Here is a 24,568-nt window from a genome sequence, read left to right as displayed (position 1 = left end):
ACAGACACACACACACACAGACAGACACACACACACACAGACAGACACACACACACACACAGACACACACACACACAGACAGACACACACACACACACAGACAGACACACACAGACAGACAAACACACACACAGACAGACACACACACACACACACAGACACAGACACACACAGACACAGACACACACACACACACACACACAGACACAGACACACAGACACAGACAGACAGACACACACACACACAGACACACACAGACACAGACAGACACACACACACACACAGACAGACACACACACACACACAGACAGACACACACACACACACAGACAGACAGACACACACAGACAGACACACACACACACAGACAGACACACACACACAGACAGACACACACACACAGACAGACACACACACACAGACAGACACACACAGACAGACAAACACACACACAGACAGACAAACACACACACAGACAGACACACACACACACAGACAGACACACACACACACAGACAGACACACACACACACAGACAGACAGACACACAGACACACAGACACACAGACACACACACACACAGACACACACACACAGACACACACACAGACACACACACACACACAGAGATACACACCAATAATGTATATAATTTATATATATAAACCCTAGATGACTGACGGGATGCTGTTTTGAAACCATAGCACAGCCATTTTTGTACACCATTGTAAAAAAATATATATATTTTTTGGAAGCTATTGAAATGCATTTGTCTACATTTAGTTTTTGACACGTAATATTTTATGACTCCTTAATGTGCACTTTTAAATTATATTTTGTGAATTGAACATAAATTACAAAAATAAATATATATTGAAAGTTTTTTTTTTTTTTTTAGAGAGTACTTATGTTATCTTCCCCACTGCAAACAGATAAATACTTCAATACATGAAATTTTGTCCTCAACATTTAATTTTAAATTGTAGAATTCATTTCATTCCTGTATGGTGGTTGGTTGCGTCAAAGCCTCTCATTGGCCATTACATAGCATCAGTAATCCAAGGTTTATATATGTCAATTATATTATATACGCACACACAGACACACGAGAGAAACTGTTCAAAAACATTAAGGATGTACAGGCACTGTACCAGGGTGGCCTAACTACAGCCCGTCAGCCGTCTGTACCAGGGTGGCCTAACTACAGCCCGTCAGCCGTCTGTACCAGGGTGGCCTAACTACAGCCCGTCAGCCGTCTGTACCAGGGTGGCCTAACTACAGCCCGTCAGCCGTCTGTACCAGGGTGGCCTAACTACAGCCCGTCAGCCGTCTGTACCAGGGTGGCCTAACTACAGCCCGCCTGTACCAGGGTGGCCTAACTACAGCCCGCCTGTACCAGGGTGGCCTAACTACAGCCCGCCTGTACCAGGGTGGCCTAACTACAGCCCGCCTGTACCAGGGTGGCCTAACTACAGCCCGCCTGTACCAGGGTGGCCTAACTACAGCCCGCCTGTACCAGGGTGGCCTAACTACAGCCCGCCTGTACCAGGGTGGCCTAACTACAGCCCGCCTGTACCAGGGTGGCCTAACTACAGCCCGCCTGTACCAGGGTGGCCTAACTACAGCCCGCCTGTACCAGGGTGGCCTAACTACAGCCCGCCTGTACCAGGGTGGCCTAACTACAGCTATATACTATACATACTACTATATGTTGACGTGATCAAGGCTCTTTATATGTTGACGTGATCATGGCTCTTTATATGTTGTAACCTTTTATTTAACTAGGCAAGTCAGTTGAGTACAAATTCTTATTTACAATGACGGCCTACACCGGCCAAACCTGGATGACGCTGGGCCAATTGTGCGCCGCCCTATGGGACTCCCAATCACGGCCGGTTGTGATACAGCCTGGAATTGAGCCAGGGTCTGTAGTGACACCTCTAGCACTGATATGCAGTGCCTTAGACCGCTGTGATACAGCCTGGAATCGAGCCAGGGTCTGTAGTGACACCTCTAGCACTGAAATGCAGTGCCTTAGACCGCTGTGATACAGCCTGGAATCGAACCCGGGTCTGTAGTGACATCTCTAGCACTGAGGTGCAGTGCCTTAGACCGCTGTGATACAGCCTGGAATCGAACCAGGGTCTGTAGGGACACCTCTAGCACTTAGATCGCTGCGCCACTCAGGAGCTGATGTAGACATGACTGCCCTTTTACTGGAAAATTGATGGATTAAATTTCTAAATCCTGATGTGGACCTGGAGTCACCTCTGTTATACACTCTACACACAGAGGACAGTGAGAAATAAATACACTGCAACTCCTGCTCATGCGTTTTTCTCTCTTTCGTGCGTGTGTGTGTGTGTGTGTGTGTGCGTGCGGGCGGGCGGGCGGGTGTGTGTGTGTGCGTGTGTGCGTGTGCGTGTGGGTGCGTGTGCGTGCGCCGCAGGCGAAGACCTTTAACAACGATGAGAAGAAGTTCCAGCAGCACATTCAGGTCCAGCAGAAGAAAGAACTCAGCAGCTTCCTGGAGTCGCAGAAACGAGAGTACAAACTACGCAAGGAACGGCTCAAAGAGGTATGCACACACACTTATATACACACACACACTTATATACACACACACACACCGAGCAGCTCAAAGAGGTACGCACACACACTGATATACACACACACAAGTATTTGATACACTGCCGATTTTGCAGGTTTTCCTACTTACAAAGCATGTAGAGGTCTGTAATTTTTATCATAGGTACACTTCAACTGTGAGAGACGGAATCTAAAACAAAAATCCAGAAAATCACATTGTATGATTTTTAAGTAATTAATTTGCATTTTATTGCATGACGTCTGACTGCACGCCTGATGGATTTTGAGTAGTTTATAGTTCAATTCAGCTTAAAGGGATAGTTGACCAAAATTACAAAAAGATATTGGTTTTCTTACCCTGTAAAGTAGTCTAAGGACAAGGTATGACAGCAATCCAAAACTAAAGCATGGATTGCATCATGCCCTGTCCCGAGACATGCCCTGTCCCGAGACATGCCCTGTCCTGAGACATGCAACTATTCCTTTACTGCTGCTTTCAGGTGTGTTCAGAGGGTCCCTGGTTTGAACACACACTTATTTACACACATTTACACACTTATTTACACACAACGTGGAACAGGACCTGGTACGAGAGGTGCACACACACATATACGCACACACACTCTCTCCTCTTTTTCCTTTAGGAGTTGAGTGAGAACCAGTCCACCCCTAAGAAGGGGAAGCAGGAGTGGCTGTCCAAGCAGAAGGAGAACATCCAGCACTTCCAGGTACAGTACACGTTACATCAATGTGAATTATCAAGTAACATCAACGTGAATTATCAAGCTGCATCAACGTGAATTATCAAGCTGCATCAACGTGAATTATCAAGTAGCATCAACGTGAATTATCAAGCTACATCTACGTGAATTATCAAGTTGCATCTACGTGAATTATCAAGTTACATCAACGTGAATTATCAAGCTACATCTACGTGAATTATCAAGTTACATCAACGTGAATTATCAAGTTGCATCAACGTGAATTATCAAGTTGCATCAATGTGAATTATCAAGTTGCATCAATGTGAATTATCAAGTTGCATCAACGTGAATTATCAAGTTGCATCAATGTGAATTATCAAGCTGCATCAACGTGAATTATCAAGCTGCATCAACGTGAATTATCAAGCTGCATCAACGTGAATTATCAAGCTGCATCAACGTGAATTATCAAGCTGCATCAACGTGAATTATCAAGCTGCATCAACGTGAATTATCAAGTTACATCAACGTGAATTATCAAGTTGCATCAACGTGAATTATCAAGCTGCATCAACGTGAATTATCAAGTTGCATCAATGTGAATTATAAAGTTGCATCAATGTGAATTATAAAGTTGCATCAATGTGAATTATCAAGCTGCATCAACGTGAATTATCAAGTTGCATCAATGTGAATTATCAAGCTGCATCAAAGTGAATTATCAAGCTGCATCAACGTGAATTATCAAGCTACATCAACGTGAATTATCAAGCTGCATCAATGTGAATTATCAAGTTGCATCAACGTGAATTATCAAGCTGCATCAACGTAAATTATCAAGTTGCATCAACGTGAATTATCAAGTTGCATCAACGAGAATTATCAAGCTGCATCAATGTGAATTATCAAGTTGCATCAATGTTAATTATCAAGCTGCATCAACGTGAATTATCAAGCTGCATCAACGTGAATTATCAAGTTACATCAACGTGAATTATCAAGCTGCATCAACGTGAATTATCAAGCTGCATCAACGTGAATTATCAAGCTGCATCAACGTGAATTATCAAGCTGCATCAACGTGAATTATCAAGTTGCATCAACGTGAATTATCAAGTTGCATCAACGTGAATTATCAAGCTGCATCAACGTGAATTATCAAGCTGCATCAACGTGAATTATCAAGCTGCATCAACGTGAATTATCAAGCAGCATCAACGTGAATTATCAAGCTGCATCAACGTGAATTATCAAGTTGCATCAACGTGAATTATCAAGTTGCATCAACGTGAATTATCAAGTAGCATCAACGTGAATTATCAAGTAGCATCAACGTGAATTATCAAGTAGAATCAACGTGAATTATCAAGTAGCATCAACGTGAATTATCAAGTAGCATCAACGTGAATTATCAAGTAGCATCAACGTGAATTATCAAGTAGCATCAACGTGAATTATCAAGTTGCATCAACGTGAATTATCAAGTTGCATCAACGTGAATTATCAAGTTGCATCAACGTGAATTATCAAGTTGCATCAACGTGAATTATCAAGTTGCATCAACGTGAATTATCAAGTTGCATCAACGTGAATTATCAAGTTGCATCAACGTGAATTATCAAGTTGCATCAACGTGAATTATCAAGTTGCATCAACGTGAATTATCAAGTTGCATCAACGTGAATTATCAAGTTGCATCAACGTGAATTATCAAGTTGCATCAACGAGAATTATCAAGTTGCATCAACGAGAATTATCAAGTTGCATCAACGAGAATTATCAAGTTGCATCAACGAGAATTATCAAGTTGCATCAACGAGAATTATCAAGTTGCATCAACGTGAATTATCAAGTTGCATCAATGTGAATTATCAAGTTGCATCAATGTGAATTATCAAGTTGCATCAATGTGAATTATCAAGTTGCATCAATGTGAATTATCAAGTTGCATCAATGTGAATTATCAAGTTGCATCAATGTGAATTATCAAGTTGCATCAATGTGAATTATCAAGTTGCATCAATGTGAATTATCAAGTTGCATCTGTGAATCATCAAGCTGCATCAACGTGAATCATCAAGCAGCATCAACGTGAATCATCAAGCTGCATCAACGTGAATCATCAAGCTGCATCAACGTGAATTATCAAGCTGCATCAACGTGAATTATCAAGTTGCATCAACGTGAATTATCAAGTTACATCAACGTGAATTATCAAGTTGCATCAACGTGAATTATCAAGTTGCATCAACGTGAATTATCAAGTTGCATCAATGTTATCAAGCTGCATCAACGTGAATTATCAAGTTGCATCAACGTGAATTATCAAGTTGCATCAACGTGAATTATCAAGTTGCATCAACGTGAATTATCAAGTTGCATCAACGTGAATTTTCAAGTTGCATCAACGTGAATTATCAAGTTGCATCAACGTGAATTATCAAGCTGCATCAACGTGAATTATCAAGTTGCATCAATGTGAATTATCAAGTTGCATCAATGTGAATTATCAAGTTGCATCAATGTGAATTATCAAGTTGCATCAATGTGAATTATCAAGTTGCATCTACGTCTATTATCAAGTTGCATCTACGTGAATTATCAAGCTGCATCTACGTGAATTATCAAGTTGCATCTACGTCTATTATCAAGCTGCATCAACGTGAATTATCAAGCTGCATCTACGTGAATTATCAAGTTGCATCAACGTGAATTATCAAGTTACATCAACGTGAATTATCAAGTTGCATCTACGTCTATTATCAAGTTGCATCAACGTGAATTATCAAGTTGCATCAACGTGAATTATCAAGTTGCATCAACGTGAATTATCAAGCTGCATCAACGTGAATTATCAAGTTGCATCAACGTGAATTATCAAGTTGCATCAACGTGAATTATCAAGTTGCATCAACGTGAATTATCAAGTTGCATCAACGTGAATTATCAAGTTGCATCAACGTGAATTATCAAGTTGCATCAACGTGAATTATCAAGTTGCATCTACGTGAATTATCAAGTTGCATCTACGTGAATTATCAAGTTGCATCTACGTGAATTATCAAGTTGCATCTACGTCTATTATTGAGATAAAAGATGTTATCGGGATATAAGATGTTAGGCAAAATGTTGCTTTACTAAGACACTATAAAGAGGATTATAAAGCCTTACTTCTCCCTAATCCCCCAAAAAACTAAATAGTGAGACATAAATTGAGACATAGATATTCTAAACCTGGTCTTAAGGCATTATAAAGGCTTGCACAATTATAGCAACCTGTCAATCAATAGCCCTTTAGGCTTTCAGTGAAGTGTCAATCAATCAACTGTGTATTATTCATGGACTGTGTATTATTAATGGATGTGAAGGACTGTGTATTATTAATGGACTGTGTATTATTAATGGATGTGAAGGACTGTGTATTATTAATGGATGTGAAGGACTGCGTATTATTAATGGATGTGAAGGACTGCGTATTATTAATGGATGTGAAGGACTGTGTATTATTAATGGATGTGAAGGGCTGTGTATTATTAATGGATGTGAAGGGCTGTGTATTATTAATGGATGTGAAGGGCTGTGGATTATTAATGGATGTGAAGGGCTGTGGATTATTAATGGATGTGAAGGGCTGTGGATTATTAATGGATGTGAAGGGCTGTGTATTATTAATGGATGTGAAGGGCTGTGTATTATTAATGGATGTGAAGGGCTGTGGATTATTAATGGATGTGAAGGGCTGTGTATTATTAATGGATGTGAAGGGCTGTGTATTATTAATGGATGTGAAGGACTGTGTATTGTTAATGGATGTGAAGGGATGTGTATTATTAATGGATGTGAAGGGATGTGTATTATTAATGGATGTGAAGGGATGTGTATTATTAATGGATGTGAAGGACTGTGTATTATTAATGGATGTGAAGGACTGTGTATTATTAATGGACTGTGTATTATTAATGGATGTGAAGGACTGTGTATTATTAATGGATGTGAAGGACTGCGTATTATTAATGGATGTGAAGGACTGTGTATTATTAATGGATGTGAAGGGCTGTGTATTATTAATGGATGTGAAGGACTGTGTATTATTAATGGACTGTGTATTATTAATGGATGTGAAGGACTGTGTATTATTAATGGATGTGAAGGACTGTGTATTATTAATGGGTGTGAAGGGCTGTGTATTATTAATGGGTGTGAAGGACTGTGTATTATTAATGGATGTGAAGGGCTGTGTATTATTAATGGATGTGAAGGACTGTGTATTATTAATGAACTGTGTATTATTAATGGACTGTGTATTATTAATGGATGTGAAGGACTGTGTATTATTAATGAACTGTGTATTATTAATGGACAGTGTATTATTAATGGATGTGAAGGACTGTGTATTATTAATGGATGTGAAGGACTGTGTATTATTAATGGACTGTGTATTATTAATGGATGTGAAGGACTGTGTATTATTAATGGACTGTGTATTATTAATGGATGTGAAGGACTGTGTATTATTAATGGATGTGAAGGACTGTGTATTATTAATGGATGTGAAGGGCTGTGTATTATTAATGGATGTGAAGGACTGTGTATTAATGGATGTGAAGGACTGTATTGTTAATGGATGTGAAGGGATGTGTATTATTAATGGATGTGAAGGGCTGTGGATTATTAATGGATGTGAAGGGCTGTGTATTATTAATGGATGTGAAGAACTGTGTATTATTAATGGATGTGAAGGGCTGTGTATTATTAATGGACTGTGTATTATTAATGGATGTGAAGAACTGTGTATTATTAATGAATGTGAAGGACTGTGTATTATTAATGGATGCGAAGGACTGTGTATTGTTAATAGATGTGAAGGACTGTGTATTATTAATGGACTGTGTATTATTAATGGATGTGAAGGGCTGTGTATTATTAATGGATGTGAAGGGCTGTGTATTATTAATGGATGTGAAGGGCTGTGTATTATTAATGGATGTGAAGGACTGTGCATTATTAATGGATGTGAAGGGCTGTGTATTATTAATGGATGTGAAGGACTGTGCATTATTAATGGATGTGAAGGGCTGTGTATTATTAATGGATGTGAAGGACTGTGTATTATTAATGGATGTGAAGGACTGTGTATTATTCATGGATGTGAAGGACTGTGTATTATTAATGGATGTGAAGGGCAGGGTATTATTAATGGATGTGAAGAGCTGGGTATTATTAATGGATGTGAAGGGCTGTGTATTGTTAATGGACTGTGTATTATTAATGGATGTGAAGGGCTGTGTATTATTAATGGATGTGAAGGACTGTGTATTATTAATGGATGTGAAGGGCTGTGTATTATTAATGGATGTGAAGGGCTGTGTATTATTAATGGATGTGAAGGGCTGTGTATTATTAATGGATGTGAAGGGCTGTGTATTATTAATGGATGTGAAGGGCTGTGGGTTATTAATGGATGTGAAGGGCTGTGGGTTATTAATGGACTGTGTATTATTAATGGATGTGAAGGACTGTGGGTTATTAATGGACTGTGTATTATTAATGGATGTGAAGGGCTGTGTATTATTAATGGATGTGAAGGGCTGTGTATTATTAATGGATGTGAAGGGCTGTGTATTATTAATGGATGTGAAGGGCTGTGTATTATTAATGGATTTGAAGGACTGTGTATTATTAATGGACTGTGTATTATTAATGGATGTGAAGGACTGTATTGTTAATGGATGTGAATCACTCTGCTCTGAATTTGTATTGTACTAACTGCTACGTAAATATCCAATATAATATAATACATTTTATGCCATTTAGCAGACGGTATGTGTGACCTCAGCGGGAAATCAAACCCACGACCTTTGGCAAGGCAAGCGCCATGCTACCAACCTGAGAGACACACATGAAATGAAGTTTGGTTTGATGTGATTTGTCAGGCTGAGGAGGAAGCCAACCTGTTGAGGAGACAGAGGCAGTACCTGGAGCTGGAGTGTAGACGCTTCAAACGGAGGATACTCATAGCCAGGCACGACGTGGAGCAGGATCTGACACGAGAGGTACACAACACCACCCCTATATTCACTCCAAATGATCTGACACGAGAGGTACACAACACACCACCACTCCCACATTCACTCCAAATGATCTGACACGAGAGGTACACACCACCACCCCCACATTCACTCCAAATGATCTGACACGAGAGGTACACACCACCACCCCTATATTCACTCCAAATGATCTGACACGAGAGGTACACACCACCACCCCTATATTCACTCCAAATGATCTGACACGAGAGGTACACACCACACCACCCCTATATTCACTCCAAATGATCTGACACGAGAGGTACACAACACCACCCCTATATTCACTCCAAATGATCTGACACGAGAGGTACACCACACCACCCCCACATTCACTCCAAATGATCTGACACGAGAGGTACACAACACCCCCACATTCACTCCAAACGCCGTGAGAGGTTATCGCTCAATACATGGAGTTGCCTCGTCTGTGAACATTCTTCTCCTTTCTCCATCCAATCCTCCCCCCTCTTTTAACCCCCTCGCCTCCATTTTGGTTTCTACCCTCCTTCCTCCCTCTATCTCTCGCACTCTCCCCTCCACCTCTCTCCATCCTCTCATTTCTATCGCTGTCTCTCTCACTCTCTGTCTCTCTCTGTGTGTGTGTGTGTGTGTGTGTGTGTGTGTGTGTGTGTGTGTGTGTGTGTGTGTGTGTGTGTGTGTGTGTTTGTGTGGTGTGTGTGTGTGTGTGTGTGTCAGGAGTTGAATAAGCGTCAGACCCAGAAGGACTTGGAGCATGCCACGCTGCTCAGACATCACGAGTCGATGCAAGAGCTGGAGTTCAGACATCTGGGAACCATCCAGAAGATGAGGGCGGAGCTTATCAGGACACAGCACCAGACAGAACTAACCAATCAGCTGGAGTACAACAAGAGGAGGGAGAGAGAGCTGAGACGTAAACACGTCATGGAGGTTCGACAGCAACCCAAGAGTTTAAAGGTAAATGACACTTAGTGACAGAGACGCTCACAGAGAGAGAGGGAGAGACGCTCACACAGAGAGAGAGAGAGAGAGAGAGACGCTCACAGAGAGAGAGAGACGCTCAGAGAGAGAGAGAGAGACGCTCAGAGAGAGAGAGAGAGACTCTCAGAGAGAGAGAGAGAGAGACTCTCAGAGAGAGAGAGAGAGAGACGCTCAGAGAGAGAGAGAGAGAGACGCTCAGAGAGAGAGAGAGAGAGACGCTCAGAGAGAGAGAGAGAGAGACGCTCAGAGAGAGAGAGAGACGCTCAGAGAGAGAGAGAGAGAGACGCTCAGAGAGAGAGAGAGACTCTCAGAGAGAGAGAGGGAGAGACGCTCAGAGAGAGAGAGAGAGAGACGCTCAGAGAGAGAGAGAGAGAGACGCTCAGAGAGAGAGAGAGAGAGACGCTCACAGAGAGAGAGAGAGACGCTCACAGAGAGAGAGAGACGCTCACAGAGAGAGAGAGAGAGACGCTCACAGAGAGAGAGAGAGAGACGCTCACAGAGAGAGAGAGAGAGACGCTCACAGAGAGAGAGAGAGAGACGCTCACAGAGAGAGAGAGAGAGACGCTCACAGAGAGAGAGAGACCTACACACCCTGATAGGTAAACATGTCCACCAAAATAATACCAAAATATACGCTTGCTTTATCGACTTCCAAAAAGCATTTGATTCTATTTGGCACACAGGACTGTTCTACAAAGTTATTGAAAGTGGTGTAGGGGGTAAAACATATGACATAATTAAATCAATGTATACTGGCAATACGTGCAGCATTAAAATTGGCAAGAAAAGAACAGAATTCTTTAACCAGGGGCGGGGCCTTCGTCAGGGTTGTAATCTGAGCCCTGCACTCTTCAATATTTACATCAACGAATTGGCCACTATTCTAGATAAATCCTCAGCCCCTGGTGTTAGTCTCCATAATTCAGAGGTTAAATGCCTACTCTTCGCAGATGACCTATGCCTGTTGTCACCCACAGCACATGGCCTACAGCAGAGCCTAGATCTGCTAGAGCAGTACTGCCAGACCTGGGCCCTGGCAGTAAACCCCAAAAAGACTAAAATAATGATTTTCCAGAGAAGATCCAGATCTCAGGGAATTAGACCAAAGTTCTCAATTGGTACAAAATATATAGAGTACTGCACACACTACAATTACTTAGGTTTAAAAATAAGCTCAACTGGACACCTTAATGAGGCAGTGAATGAACTGAGAGAGAAAGCACGCAGGGCATTCTACGCAATTAAAAAGCAAATTCAAATTGAAATACCTATTAAAATTTGGCTAAAACTAATTGAATATGTCATTGAACCAATTGCACTTTATGGCAGCGAGGTGTGGGGTCCACTTGCAAAACAAGATTTCATCAAATGGGACAAACATCCCATTGAAACCCTGCATGCAGAGTTCTGTAAGATTCTCCTACATGTCCAGAGGAAAACTACAAACAATGCATGCAGGGCAGAATTAGGCAAATATCCACTAATAATAAAAACTCAAAAAAGAGCAATTAAGTTTTGGAAACATCTAAAATACAGTGACCCCCTCTCATATCACTACCAAGCCCTGCAATACCAAGAGCTGAGCAAAGAAAAGAGTCCCCTCATCCAGCTGGTCCTGGGGCTGAGTTCACAAACCTGTTCTACTAACACACTGAAGCCTCAGGACCAGAACATCCAATCAATCAGAATAAACCAAATTACAACACAGTCAAAACAAAACTACATTGCTTATTGGGAAACACAAGCACAAGCACAGAGCAAAATGCAGTGCTATCTGGCCCTAAATCGACAGTACACCGTGGCTAACTATTTGACTATGGTTACTGATCAAAACCTTAGAAAAACCTTGACAAAGTACAGGCTCAGTGAGCACAGCCTTGCCATTGAGAAGGGTAGACACAGGAAAACCTGGCTCCCTGTAGAGGAAAGGCTGTGCAACCACTGCACAACAGCAGAACCTGAGACGGAGCTGCATTTCCTGACAAAATGTCAAAAATATAAAACAATTAGAGAGTGTCATTTCCCCAAATTTGAAACTCTTATTCAAGGTTTCAAAGACCTCTCTGATGAGGATAGGCTACCCGTCCTGTTGGGGGAGGACGCAGAGAGCTGTGGGTTGGCAGCGCACTACATTGCTGCCTGCCATAAGTTGAGGGACAGTGTCTGACAGACCTATCAACCTGCACATGTACTCTACTGTATGTTTACTGTTATTGTTGAATGTGTTGGTTATTTTGACACTTAGTTATTGTTGTTACTGTTGTCCCGTTGACCATTTTGATTCTCATTTTTATATTGTAAATAAGCTTTGGCAATATGTACATTGTTACGTCATGCCAATAAAGCAAATTGAATTGAATTGAATTGAATTGAGAGAGAGACGCTCACAGAGAGAGAGAGAGAGACGCTCACAGAGAGAGAGAGAGAGACGCTCACAGAGAGAGAGAGAGAGACGCTCACAGAGAGAGAGAGAGAGAGACGCTCACAGAGAGAGAGAGAGAGACGCTCACAGAGAGAGAGAGAGAGACGCTCGGAGAGAGAGAGAGACGCTCAGAGAGAGAGAGAGAGAGAGACGCTCAGAGAGAGAGAGAGAGAGACGCTCAGAGAGAGAGAGAGAGAGACGCTCAGAGAGAGAGAGACGCTCAGAGAGAGAGAGAGACGCTCACAGAGAGAGAGAGAGACGCTCACAGAGAGAGAGAGACGCTCACAGAGAGAGAGAGAGAGACGCTCACAGAGAGAGAGAGAGAGAGAGACGCTCACAGAGAGAGAGAGAGAGACGCTCACAGAGAGAGAGAGAGAGACGCTCGGAGAGAGAGACGCTCGGAGAGAGAGACGCTCGGAGAGAGAGACGCTCGGTGAGAGAGACGCTCACGGTGAGAGAGAGAGAGACGCTCACGGTGAGAGAGAGAGAGACGCTCACGGTGAGAGAGAGAGAGACGCTCACGGTGAGAGAGAGAGAGACGCTCACGGTGAGAGAGAGAGACGCTCACGGTGAGAGAGAGACGCTCACGGTGAGAGAGAGAGAGACGCTCACGGTGAGAGAGAGACGCTCACGGTGAGAGAGAGACGCTCACGGTGAGAGAGAGACGCTCACGGTGAGAGAGAGACGCTCACGGTGAGAGAGAGACGCTCACGGTGAGAGAGAGAAAAGACGCTCACGGTGAGAGAGAGAGAGACGCTCACGGTGAGAGAGAGAGAGACGCTCACGGTGAGAGAGAGAGAGACGCTCACGGTGAGAGAGAGAGAGACGCTCACGGTGAGAGAGAGAGAGACGCTCACGGTGAGAGAGAGAGAGACGCTCACGGTGAGAGAGAGAGAGACGCTCACGGTGAGAGAGAGAGAGACGCTCACGGTGAGAGAGAGAGAGACGCTCACGGTGAGAGAGAGAGAGACGCTCACGGTGAGAGTGGGGGACGCTCACGGTGAGAGTGGGAGACGCTCACGGTGAGAGAGAGAGAGACACAGAGACGTCGATTCACAGACAAATGCATATAATTAGTATGAGGGAATCCCATTCAAAGCAACTCAATATTTGTTGTACCATTTTCAACACACACACACCTATTGTACTTTGCTTTACCCCCCCCACCCCCCCAGTCCAAAGAGCTGCAGATTAAGAAGCAGTTCCAGGACACATGTAAGATCCAGACTCGCCAGTTCAAGGCCCTGAGGAACCACCTGTTGGAGAGCACTCCCAAGGCCGACCACAAGGCGGTGCTCAAGAGGCTGAAGGAGGAGCAGACCAGGAAACTGGCCATCCTGGCCGAGCAGTACGACCACTCTAACAACCACATGTTGTCCACACAGGCTGTGAGTACCACACACACACCCTTTAGTCTACACAATCTGATACCACACACACACCCTCTAGTCTACACAATCTGATACTACACACACACCCTCCTCTAGTCTACACAATCTGATACTACACACACACACACCCTCTAGTCTACACAATCTGATACTACACACACCCTCCTCTAGTCTACACAATCTGATACCACACACACGCCTCTAGTCTACACAATCTGATACCACACACACACCCTCTAGTCTACACAATCTGATACCACACACACACCCTCTAGTCTACACAATCTGATACCACACACACTCTCCTTTAGTCTACACAATCTGATACCACACACACACACCCTCTAGTCTACACAATCTGATACTACACACACACACCCTCTAGTCTACACAATCTGATACCACACACACACACACCCTCCTCTAGTCTACACAATCTGATGCCACACACACCCTCCTCTAGGCTACGCAATCTGATACCACACACACACCCTCTAGTCTACACAATCTGATACCACACACACCCTCCCTCCTCTAGTCTACACAATCTGATACCACACACACACACACCCTCTAGTCTACACAATCTGATACCACACACACCCTTCTCTAGTCTACACAATCTGATACTACACACACACACACCCTCTAGTCTACACAATCTGATACCACACACACCCTCCCTCCTCTAGTCTACACAATCTGATACTACACACACACACACCCTCTAGTCTACACAATCTGATACCACACACACCCTCCCTCCTCTAGTCTACACAATCTGATACCACACACACACACACCCTCTAGTCTACACAATCTGATACCACACACCCTCCCTCCTCTAGTCTACACAATCTGATACTACACACACACTCCTCTAGTCTACACAATCTCATACCACACACACACACCCTCTAGTCTACACAATCTGATACCACACACACACACACCCTCTAGTCTACACAATCTGATACTACACACACACTCCTCTAGTCTACACAATCTCATACCACACACACACACCCTCTAGTCTACACAATCTGATACCACACACACACACACCCTCTAGTCTACACAATCTGATACTACACACACCCTCTAGTCTACACAATCTGATACTACACACACCCTCCTCTAGTCTACACAATCTGATACTACACACACACCCTCCCTCCTCTAGTCTACACAATCTGATACTACACACACACCCTTCTCTAGTCTACACAATCTGATACCACACACACACCCTCTAGTCTACACAATCTGATACTACACACACACACCCCCTCTAGTCTACACAATCTGATACTACACACACACACCCCCTCTAGTCTACACAATCTGATACCACACACACCCTCCTCTAGTCTACACAATCTGATACTACACACACACACCCCCTCTAGTCTACACAATCTGATACCACACACACCCTCCTAGTCTACACAATCTGATACCACACACACCCTCTAGTCTACACAATCTGATACCACACACACCCCCTCTAGTCTACACAATCTGATACCACACACACACCCTCTAGTCTACACAATCTGATACCACACACACCCTCCTCTAGTCTACACAATCTGATACCACACACACACACCCTCTAGTCTACACAATCTGATACTACACACACACACCCTCTAGTCTACACAATCTGATACCACACACACACACCCTCTAGTCTACACAATCTGATACCACACACACACACCCTCCTCTAGTCTACACAATCTGATACCACACACACACCCTCTAGTCTACACAATCTGATACCACACACACACACACCCTCTAGTCTACACAATCTGATACCACACACACCCTCCTCTAGTCTACACAATCTGATACCACACACACCCTCTAGTCTACACAATCTGATACTACACACACACACCCTCTAGTCTACACAATCTGATACCACACACACACCCTCTAGTCTACACAATCTGATACCACACACACCCTCCTCTAGTCTACACAATCTGATACCACACACACACCCTCTAGTCTACACAATCTGATACTACACACACCCTCCTTTAGTCTACACAATCTGATACCACACACACACCCTCTAGTCTACACAATCTGATACCACACACACACCCTCTAGTCTACACAATCTGATACCACACACACACCCTCCTCTAGTCTACACACAATCTGATACCACACACACACCCTCCTCTAGTCTACACAATCTGATACCACACACACACCCTCTAGTCTACACAATCTGATACCACACACACACCCTCTAGTCTACACAATCTGATACTACACACACCCTCCTCTAGTCTACACAATCTGATACCACACACACACCCTCTAGTCTACACAATCTGATACCACACACACACACACCCTCTAGTCTACACAATCTGATACCACACACACACACCCTCCTCTAGTCTACACAATCTGATACCACACACACACACTCAAGTCTACACAATCTGATACCACACACACGCTCTAGTCTACACACGTTCTAGTCTACACACAATCTGAGTACCACACACGGGCAAAACAGGCTCAATCCTTCCTTCTCTCCCTCCCTCTCTTCCCACCCCTGCCTCTCTATTTCATCCCTCTCTCCAGCTGCGTTTGGACGAAGCCCAAGAGGGCGAGTGTCAGGTGCTGAGGCAGCAGCTGCATCAGGAGCTGGAGCTGCTGAACGCCTACCAGAGTAAAATCAAGATGCAGACAGACGCCCAGCACGACAGAGAGAGGAAGGATCTGGAGCAGAGAGTGTCGCTCCGCAGGGCTCTACTGGAACACAAGGTGGGGACGGGATGGGGGGGGGCGGACTGGATGGGGCGGGGGGGACGGGGGGGGGGGGCGGGGTGTTGAATATAGTAGGTGTTGGCATTGCAGTGTGTGTGTGTGTGTCTTCAGTCTGTGTGTGTGTGTGTCTTCAGTCTGTGTGTGTGTGTGTCTTCAGTCTGTGTGTGTGTGTGTCTTCAGTCTGTGTGTGTGTGTGTCTTCAGTCTGTGTGTGTGTGTCTTCAGTCTGTGTGTGTGTCTTCAGTCTGTGTGTGTGTGTGTGTCTTCAGTCTGTGTGTGTGTGTGTGTCTTCAGTCTGTGTGTGTGTGTGTGTCTTCAGTCTGTGTGTGTGTGTGTCTTCAGTCTGTGTGTGTGTGTGTCTTCAGTCTGTGTGTGTGTGTGTCTTCAGTCTGTGTGTGTGTGTGTCTTCAGTCTGTGTGTGTGTGTGTGTCTTCAGTCTGTGTGTGTCTTCAGTCTGTGTGTGTGTGTGTCTTCAGTCTGTGTGTGTGTGTCTTCAGTCTGTGTGTGTGTCTTCAGTCTGTGTGTGTGTCTTCAGTCTGTGTGTGTGTCTTCAGTCTGTGTGTGTGTCTTCAGTCTGTGTGTGTGTCTTCAGTCTGTGTGTGTGTCTTCAGTCTGTGTGTGTGTCTTCAGTCTGTGTGTGTCTTCAGTCTGTGTGTGTGTGTCTTCAGTCTGTGTGTGTGTGTGAGTCTTCAGTCTGTGTGTGTGTGTGTGTGTCTTCAGTGTGTGTGTGTGTCTTCAGTCTGTGTGTGTGTGTGTGTCTTCAGTCTGTGTGTGTGTGTGTGTCTTCAGTCTGTGTGTGTGTGTGTCTTCAGTCTGTGTGTGTGTGTGTCTTCAGTCTGTGTGTGTGTGTGTCTTCAGTCTGTGTGTGTGTGTGTCTTCAGTCTGTGTGTGTGTGTGTGTCTTCAGTCTGTGTGTGTCTTCAGTCTGTGTGTGTGTGTGTCTTCAGTCTGTGTGTGTGTCTTCAGTCTGTGTGTGTGTCTTCAGTCTGTGTGTGTGTCTTCAGTCTGTGTGTGTGTCTTCAGTCTGTGTGTGTGTCTTCAGTCTGTGTGTGTGTGTCTTCAGTCTGTGTGTGTGTGTCTTCAGTCTGTGTGTGTGTGTGTCTTCAGTCTGTGTGTGTGTGTGAGTCTTCAGTCTGTGTGTGTGTGTGAGTCTTCAGTCTGTGTGTGTGTGTGAGTCTTCAGTCTGTGTGTGTGTGTGAGTCTTCAGTCTGTGTGTGTGTGTGAGTCTTCAGTCTGTGTGTGTGTGTGTCTTCAGTGTGTGTGTGTGTGTGTCTTCAGTGTGTGTGTGTGTGAGTCTTCAGTCTGTGTGTGTGTGTCTTCAGTCTGTGTGTGTGTGTGAGTCTTCAGTGTGTGTGTGTGTGTGAGTCTTCAGTGTGTGTGTGTGTGTGTGTGTGTGTGTCTTCAGTGTGTGTGTGTGTGTGTCTTCAGTGTGTGTGTGTGTGTGTGTCTTCAGTGTGTGTGTGTGTGTCTTCAGTGTGTTCGTGTGTGTATCTGACTGTCCCCCTCCCCCATCTCTCTCGGTGTGTGTCTCCCTCCAGATTGAGGAGGAGATGTTGTCTCTGCAGAACGAGCGTGTGGAGCGTATCAGGTCTCTGTTGGAGCGCCAGGCCAGAGAGATGGAGGCCTTCGACTCAGAGTCCATGAGACTAGGTTTCAACAACATGGTGTTGTCCAACGTGCCGGGCTCCGGCTCAGACGCACACGGCAGTCCAGGGGGATCTGGAGCGTCTCTGCACGGTCACAGCCATCACCAGGGGGGGTCGAGCTCCCAGCAGCCGTGGGGTCACCCTGTGCTGGCTGGGGGACCCCCTCCCTGGAGCCTGCACCAGCCCTCTGGAGGGGGGAGTCAGAGGGGGAGTGGGGGGGGCGTGGGGGGGGTCAGGAACAGCCCCCAGGTTATGAGGAGGGCGTCGACGTCGGGAGGTGGGCGGAGCGAACAGGGCATGAGCAGGAGCGCCAGCATCACCTCCCAGATCTCCAACGGATCACACCTGTCATACACCTAGACACACACACACACACACACACGCTGAAGACACACACACACTGGACACACACACACACACACACAGAAGACACACACACACACACACACTGAAGACACACACACACACACACTGAAGACACACACACACACACACTGAAGACACACACACACACACTGAAGACACACACACACTGAAGACACACACACACACACATACTGAAGACACACACACTGAAGACACACACACACACACACACACACACACTGAAGACACACACACACTGAAGACACACACACACACACAGTAGATGAACAGACTTGTCGTTATCCTTGAAACACACAGCTTAACACAAACTGAACTAAACACACTTGTGATTGGGGGTGGCAGGTAGCCTAGTGGTTAGAGTGTAGGGGCGTGGTTAGAGTGTAGGGGCGTGGTTAGAGCGTTGGACTAGTAACCAAAAGGTTGCTGGATCAAATCCCCGAGCCGACAAGGTAAAAATCTGTCATTCTGCCCCTGAACAAGGCAGTTAATTAACCCACTGTTCCTAGGCCGTCTTTGTAAATAAGAATTTGTTCTTAACTGACTTGCCTAGTTAAATAAAGGTTAAATAAAAATGTAAATGGACCTGACCAAACCATAATCACACAGAGATGCTGGTCTTCCACAAACTTACACACATGCGCACGCACACGGCTAGCATGCACATTGAAAACAGCACCCTAGGTTGGGGGTCATAGGGGAAACCAATATCCCTTCCTCCCCAATCTGTTTCTCTCTCTCTTTCTCTTTCTCATCAACACTGTCACCTTCTCTTCTGATAGTATAGACTGACAGGAGACAGTGGAATACAGTAACCCGGCCGTGTTAGAATACAGTAACCCGGCCGTGTTGGAATACAGTAACCCGGCCATGTTGGAATACAGTAACCCGGCCGTTTTAGAATACAGTAACATATTATAATGTAGATGTGCCATAGTCTAATAATGTCAAACCACGCCAGTCTCCTCATGTTGTTTGCCATAGACCCACACACTCGTCGTCACTTTAAACAAGCATGTCTAAAGCACTTTACGTTTTTTTGGCAATCCATTTACTTGAGAGATGGTCTAATACAGTAATTCAGGAAGTTGTCATTGATGGAGTGTAATGCAGTCACACATGTCACGATGCTAATAAACTGCTTTTAACAACAGTGGCAGGAGATGACTTAAGAGAGTGACCTCTCTAAACCACCACAGACACTTCCGGGTTACTATTTGTTTTGAGGCTGAATATCTACTACAGTTGCCAACAGTGAGATCAAACACATTTTGAGATTTCCTGAAACAGGTTTGTTTTGAATGCGACACAGGAAGAGGAACCTTTGTAGAAGGCTTGTCAAGTCAGTGGAGGAAGGAGATACGGAAACAAACAGGATATCAGAATGAGTGTTTTAATAAAGTCCTTTTACTTGTGCACTACTTTGGAATACAGTAACCCGGCCGTGTTGGAATACAGTAACCCGGCCGTGTTGGAATACAGTAACCCGGCCGTGTTAGAATACAGTAACCCGGCCGTGTTGGAATACAGTAACCCGGCCGTGTTGGAATACAGTAACCCGGCCGTGTTGGAATACAGTAACCCGGCCGTGTTGGAATACAGTAACCCGGCCGTGTTGGAATACAGTAACCCGGCCGTGTGTGAATACAGTAACCCGGCCGTGTGTGAATACAGTAACCCGGCCGTGTGGGAATACAGTAACCCGGCCGTGTTGGAATACAGTAACCCGGCCGTGTTAGAATACAGTAACCCGGCCGTGTTAGAATACAGTAACCCGGCCGTGTTAGAATACAGTAACCCGGCCGTGTTGGAATACAGTAACCCGGCCGTGTTGGAATACAGTAACCCGGCCGTGTTGGAATACAGTAACCCGGCCGTGTTGGAATACAGTAACCCGGCCGTGTTGGAATACAGTAACCCGGCCGTGTTGGAATACAGTAACCCGGCCGTGTTAGAATACAGTAACCCGGCCGTGTTAGAATACAGTAACCCGGCCGTGTTAGAATACAGTAACCCGGCCGTGTTGGAATACAGTAACCCGGCCGTGTTAGAATACAGTAACTAAGTAAAGAATAGACCAGAGCCCTTGGTCAATAGTAGTGCACTAAACGGAGGGAATGAATAGGGTGCAATTAGAAATGCAGACAGACTGTGATGAAGTGTGCTATTGAGTTCTATGCTTGTCCTATACTGAGTGGTGGTAATGGAAACCCACTCATGTAGAGATGCCAAAGAGAAGAGGCCCTTAGATATGATAAGAGTATGTTGGCCAGAAGTGGCCAATGCAGGCTTTTGTTCCAACCCAGCACGAAACATTTGGTTTTAATCATGGCCCTCTGTCTACGTAGGTGTCAGCCAAAAAGGCCGATAGAATTCTCAGGGTTCACTGTTAGTTTCCACAGCCTCCTGTGTGTCAGTTATAGCCAATAGGACGGTCCGTCTGTGCGATGCTCTGCTCTCATAGGTCCACGTCCCTGTCTGTCTCTGGTCTGGGCGGGCATTTTGATCCCATGGCAACAGCACTTTGCCACGATCATGTGACTTTACAGAGAGACTAGCAGTTACTGTACACACTTCTTTAATGTACACATCAACAACACACACTTTATGATAATGGATCTCAAATTATCCAAATTCACCATCTCTCTCTCTCTCCTTTCCTCGCTCTCCTTTTCCTTTCATCTCCACCCCTCAACAAGTCCCCCTCCCCCCTGGCCCCCCACCTATGGGCCTGCTGGTGTTGATGAACAGAGTGAAACGAGAAGGTGGGTGTGTATAGAACTAGTAAAGGAGGTTGAGGCCAAGTTAAAGAGTGATTAAGAAAGCTGGGTGGAAGTGAGGATTTTGTAGGGGGTGTTACGGAATAGGAAAATAACTTGTCGTGGGGGGTTTACAGAACGTTGAAGTTATACAACGGTGTACGTATAATGTGGTACGGTTACATTTACAGGTATTGGTTTATGACTGCTGAATGTCCTTTTTGGGTGGGTGGCGAAGCTGCTGTCGCCCCTGCAATGCTCCTGCGACCCCCCCCCACTCCCCAGCTCGAGCTCACCTCCTGTCGTTACTGCCCCCCTACAACTTCCCTCCCCACCGGACCACCCTCCGATTCCCTCTTCAGACAGACCCACCTACCCCCCCGGGAAGGAGCGTATTGGAGAATATTGATGTCTAAAATAAAGTGTATATATATATAAAGGTGGATATGTGAAGAGCGTATATATAAAGGTGGGGGGAGGTGTGGCAAAATAATGATATATAAAATATATATATATAGTCGATTTAAAGTCGATTTCATGTGGGATGTATTGGATAAAATGTGTTAATATTGTACATTTTAGAATAAATAAATAAAAATAAAACAAAGAAAAGCAATTCAAAGTCAAGACAAATGAACTGCTTGTATTGTGAAGTCACTGACACGGTCTCTAACGATGGTATTAAACAAGACAATGAATACGAAAACATAGTCAACAACAGACCTTGTACACACAGAAAATGTGTGGTTCTGGAGCAGTTCCATTGGGTTCTATTGAGTTCCATTAGATCGATCCTATCGAGTTCCGTTGGAGCCCATTGAGTTCTGTTGGAGTCCAATGAGTTCCATTTTCTGTTGGAGCCCATTGAGTTCCGTTGGAGCCCATTGAGTTCTGTTGGAGCCCATTGAGTTCTGTTGGAGCCCATTGAGTTCTGTTGGAGCCCATTGAGTTCCGTTGGAGTCCATTGAGTTCTGTTGGAGCCCATTGAATTCCGTTAGAGCCCATTGAGTTCTATTGAGTTCCGTTGTCTCCATCAGTTCAGATTCTCCACTGACCTGTGAACTATTCTCAATCTTCTCTCTTTCACACTCACAGTCCTTTCTGAAAATAACCTCCAGGTCTCTCCCCAAACTGAGGATGGACTCCTCTTCCACCTTCACCTCCCTTTTAATGGTTTTTATTTTCTGTTGTTGTTTTTATTTATCTTATGGAGAGAAATGGTTGGTTTTATCTACATTGATTGATCTCATTTCGATTGGCCATATTATGATGATATCTACTTTGAATGGTCAGATGTAATTAAGAGATTCACTCTGATTTGATTCATCCTTGGGGTGGCAGGATTACATCTCTGTACAGTGTGTTTGATCAGTATTCCTCTTTATTTGTTTTATTTCCCCAGGTTGAGTTACAGTACCCATTCCCATGTAACCTGTGTTACACTGTATAGATTGTGCAAAAAAAAAAAAGATGTCAAAGATTACATTAAAGAAAACCTATAAATTACAGAAAAAATAAAGTGATTTAAAATGTATAAAAGAAGTTGAGAAACAAAGTTTTCGGGGACAAATGTAATGTTTTGTAATTACTGTTTTTGTTGGAAGAGGGCTACTGGACAAAGAATCGACTGTAATAAAGTCTGTCGGGGTAGTGTGGGTTCAGCGTGATTACGTGTGTGTGCGTGCGTACATACTGCTTATTCAACAACTCTGCAAGACAATGACAGATGATTGTGGAAAGAGTACAAATCCTTCTAGCTTTACTCAAAGAAGATATATAAACCGAACACATAACCAGGAATTCTTCGACATTAGGTCACATGGTGGGTTGGGTATGGCAGCTTGCATTGTTGAATGTCTGAAATTCCATTTAATTCCCTAAAAGCCCCTTTCTGTGTTTGCAAACATTGCGGCACGAAGGCGATGCGCGCGCAAAACCCCTCCCTGCTAATACGGAAACCGCTAGTTACGGATGTTGAAAATCTGGAACCGTTCGTTACGGATGTTGAAAATCTGGAACCGCTCGTTACGGATGTTGAAAATCTGGAACCGCTCGTTACGGATGTTGAAAATCTGGAACCGCTCGTTACGGATGCTGTAAATCTGGAACCGCTCGTTACGGATGTTGAAAATCTGGAACCGTTCGTTACGGATGCTGTGAATCTGGAACCGCTCGTTACGGATGTTGAAAATCTGGAACCGCTCGTTACGGATGTTGAAAATCTGGAACCGTTCGTTACGGATGCTGTGAATCTGGAACCGCTAGTTACGGATGTTGAAAATCTGGAACCGCTCGTTACGGATGTTGAAAATCTGGAACCGTTCGTGATAGATGCAGGGCATGCATCTACCATTTCTACACATCTGCATCACAGTTAAGGATAATTTTTTATGCACATTTTTCGGTGAAAGTTTCATTTAAATAAAATGTTTTATTTTCTCAAAATAATTGTCACATGGTTAATCTTAAAAATCGGAAGTAAAATGATAAAAATCCAACTAAGGCGAGAGCACCAGCCTCTGCTTTATGGACACGTTGATCCATTGGTTGCTAGGAAATGAGCGCATAGAACGAAGAGATGGAAGTTATAGTTGACGATAGGCTGTCTATCGTCAACTCTGTAAAATAAGTACTTGTAGGCCTAATGCCGTCCAAATAAAAACAGTAGAAAATATCCTGATAAATTCTGGTTCTTTCAATCACATTTATATCTCTACTCCGCCTCCCGTTTGAGTTGAGCTATTGCTAGTGAAGTGTAACATTGTATCAAATCATCAACTGGGTCCGGCCTGAAGTTGTAGCTAGCAAACTTGCAACGTATCAACT

At 44.3% G+C, this 24,568-nt stretch overlaps 1 protein-coding gene across 4 annotated transcripts in view; it reads left to right on the top strand.

The window, feature by feature from the left end:
* LOC129868029 (serine/threonine-protein kinase TAO1-like) overlaps positions 1 to 23,392 on the top strand; it is an 83,017-nt gene extending 59,625 nt beyond the window's left edge. For all 4 annotated transcript variants that reach the window (XM_055941598.1, XM_055941597.1, XM_055941596.1 and 1 more), the window contains 7 exons: positions 2,451 to 2,579; positions 3,235 to 3,318; positions 9,228 to 9,347; positions 10,080 to 10,319; positions 13,941 to 14,153; positions 16,770 to 16,952; positions 18,492 to 23,392. In XM_055941598.1, coding sequence (XP_055797573.1) covers positions 2,451 to 2,579; positions 3,235 to 3,318; positions 9,228 to 9,347; positions 10,080 to 10,319; positions 13,941 to 14,153; positions 16,770 to 16,952; positions 18,492 to 18,959 — 1,437 coding nt within the window. In that variant the 3' untranslated portion in view covers positions 18,960 to 23,392. The remainder of the gene's footprint in view (positions 1 to 2,450; positions 2,580 to 3,234; positions 3,319 to 9,227; positions 9,348 to 10,079; positions 10,320 to 13,940; positions 14,154 to 16,769; positions 16,953 to 18,491) is intronic.
* Positions 23,393 to 24,568: the final 1,176 nt, after the last annotated feature.

The sequence above is a fragment of the Salvelinus fontinalis genome, chromosome 13, assembly GCF_029448725.1.
Source record: "Salvelinus fontinalis isolate EN_2023a chromosome 13, ASM2944872v1, whole genome shotgun sequence".
In the NCBI taxonomy this organism is placed as follows: domain Eukaryota; kingdom Metazoa; phylum Chordata; class Actinopteri; order Salmoniformes; family Salmonidae; genus Salvelinus; species Salvelinus fontinalis.
This window is presented reverse-complemented; position numbering and strand designations above follow the sequence as displayed.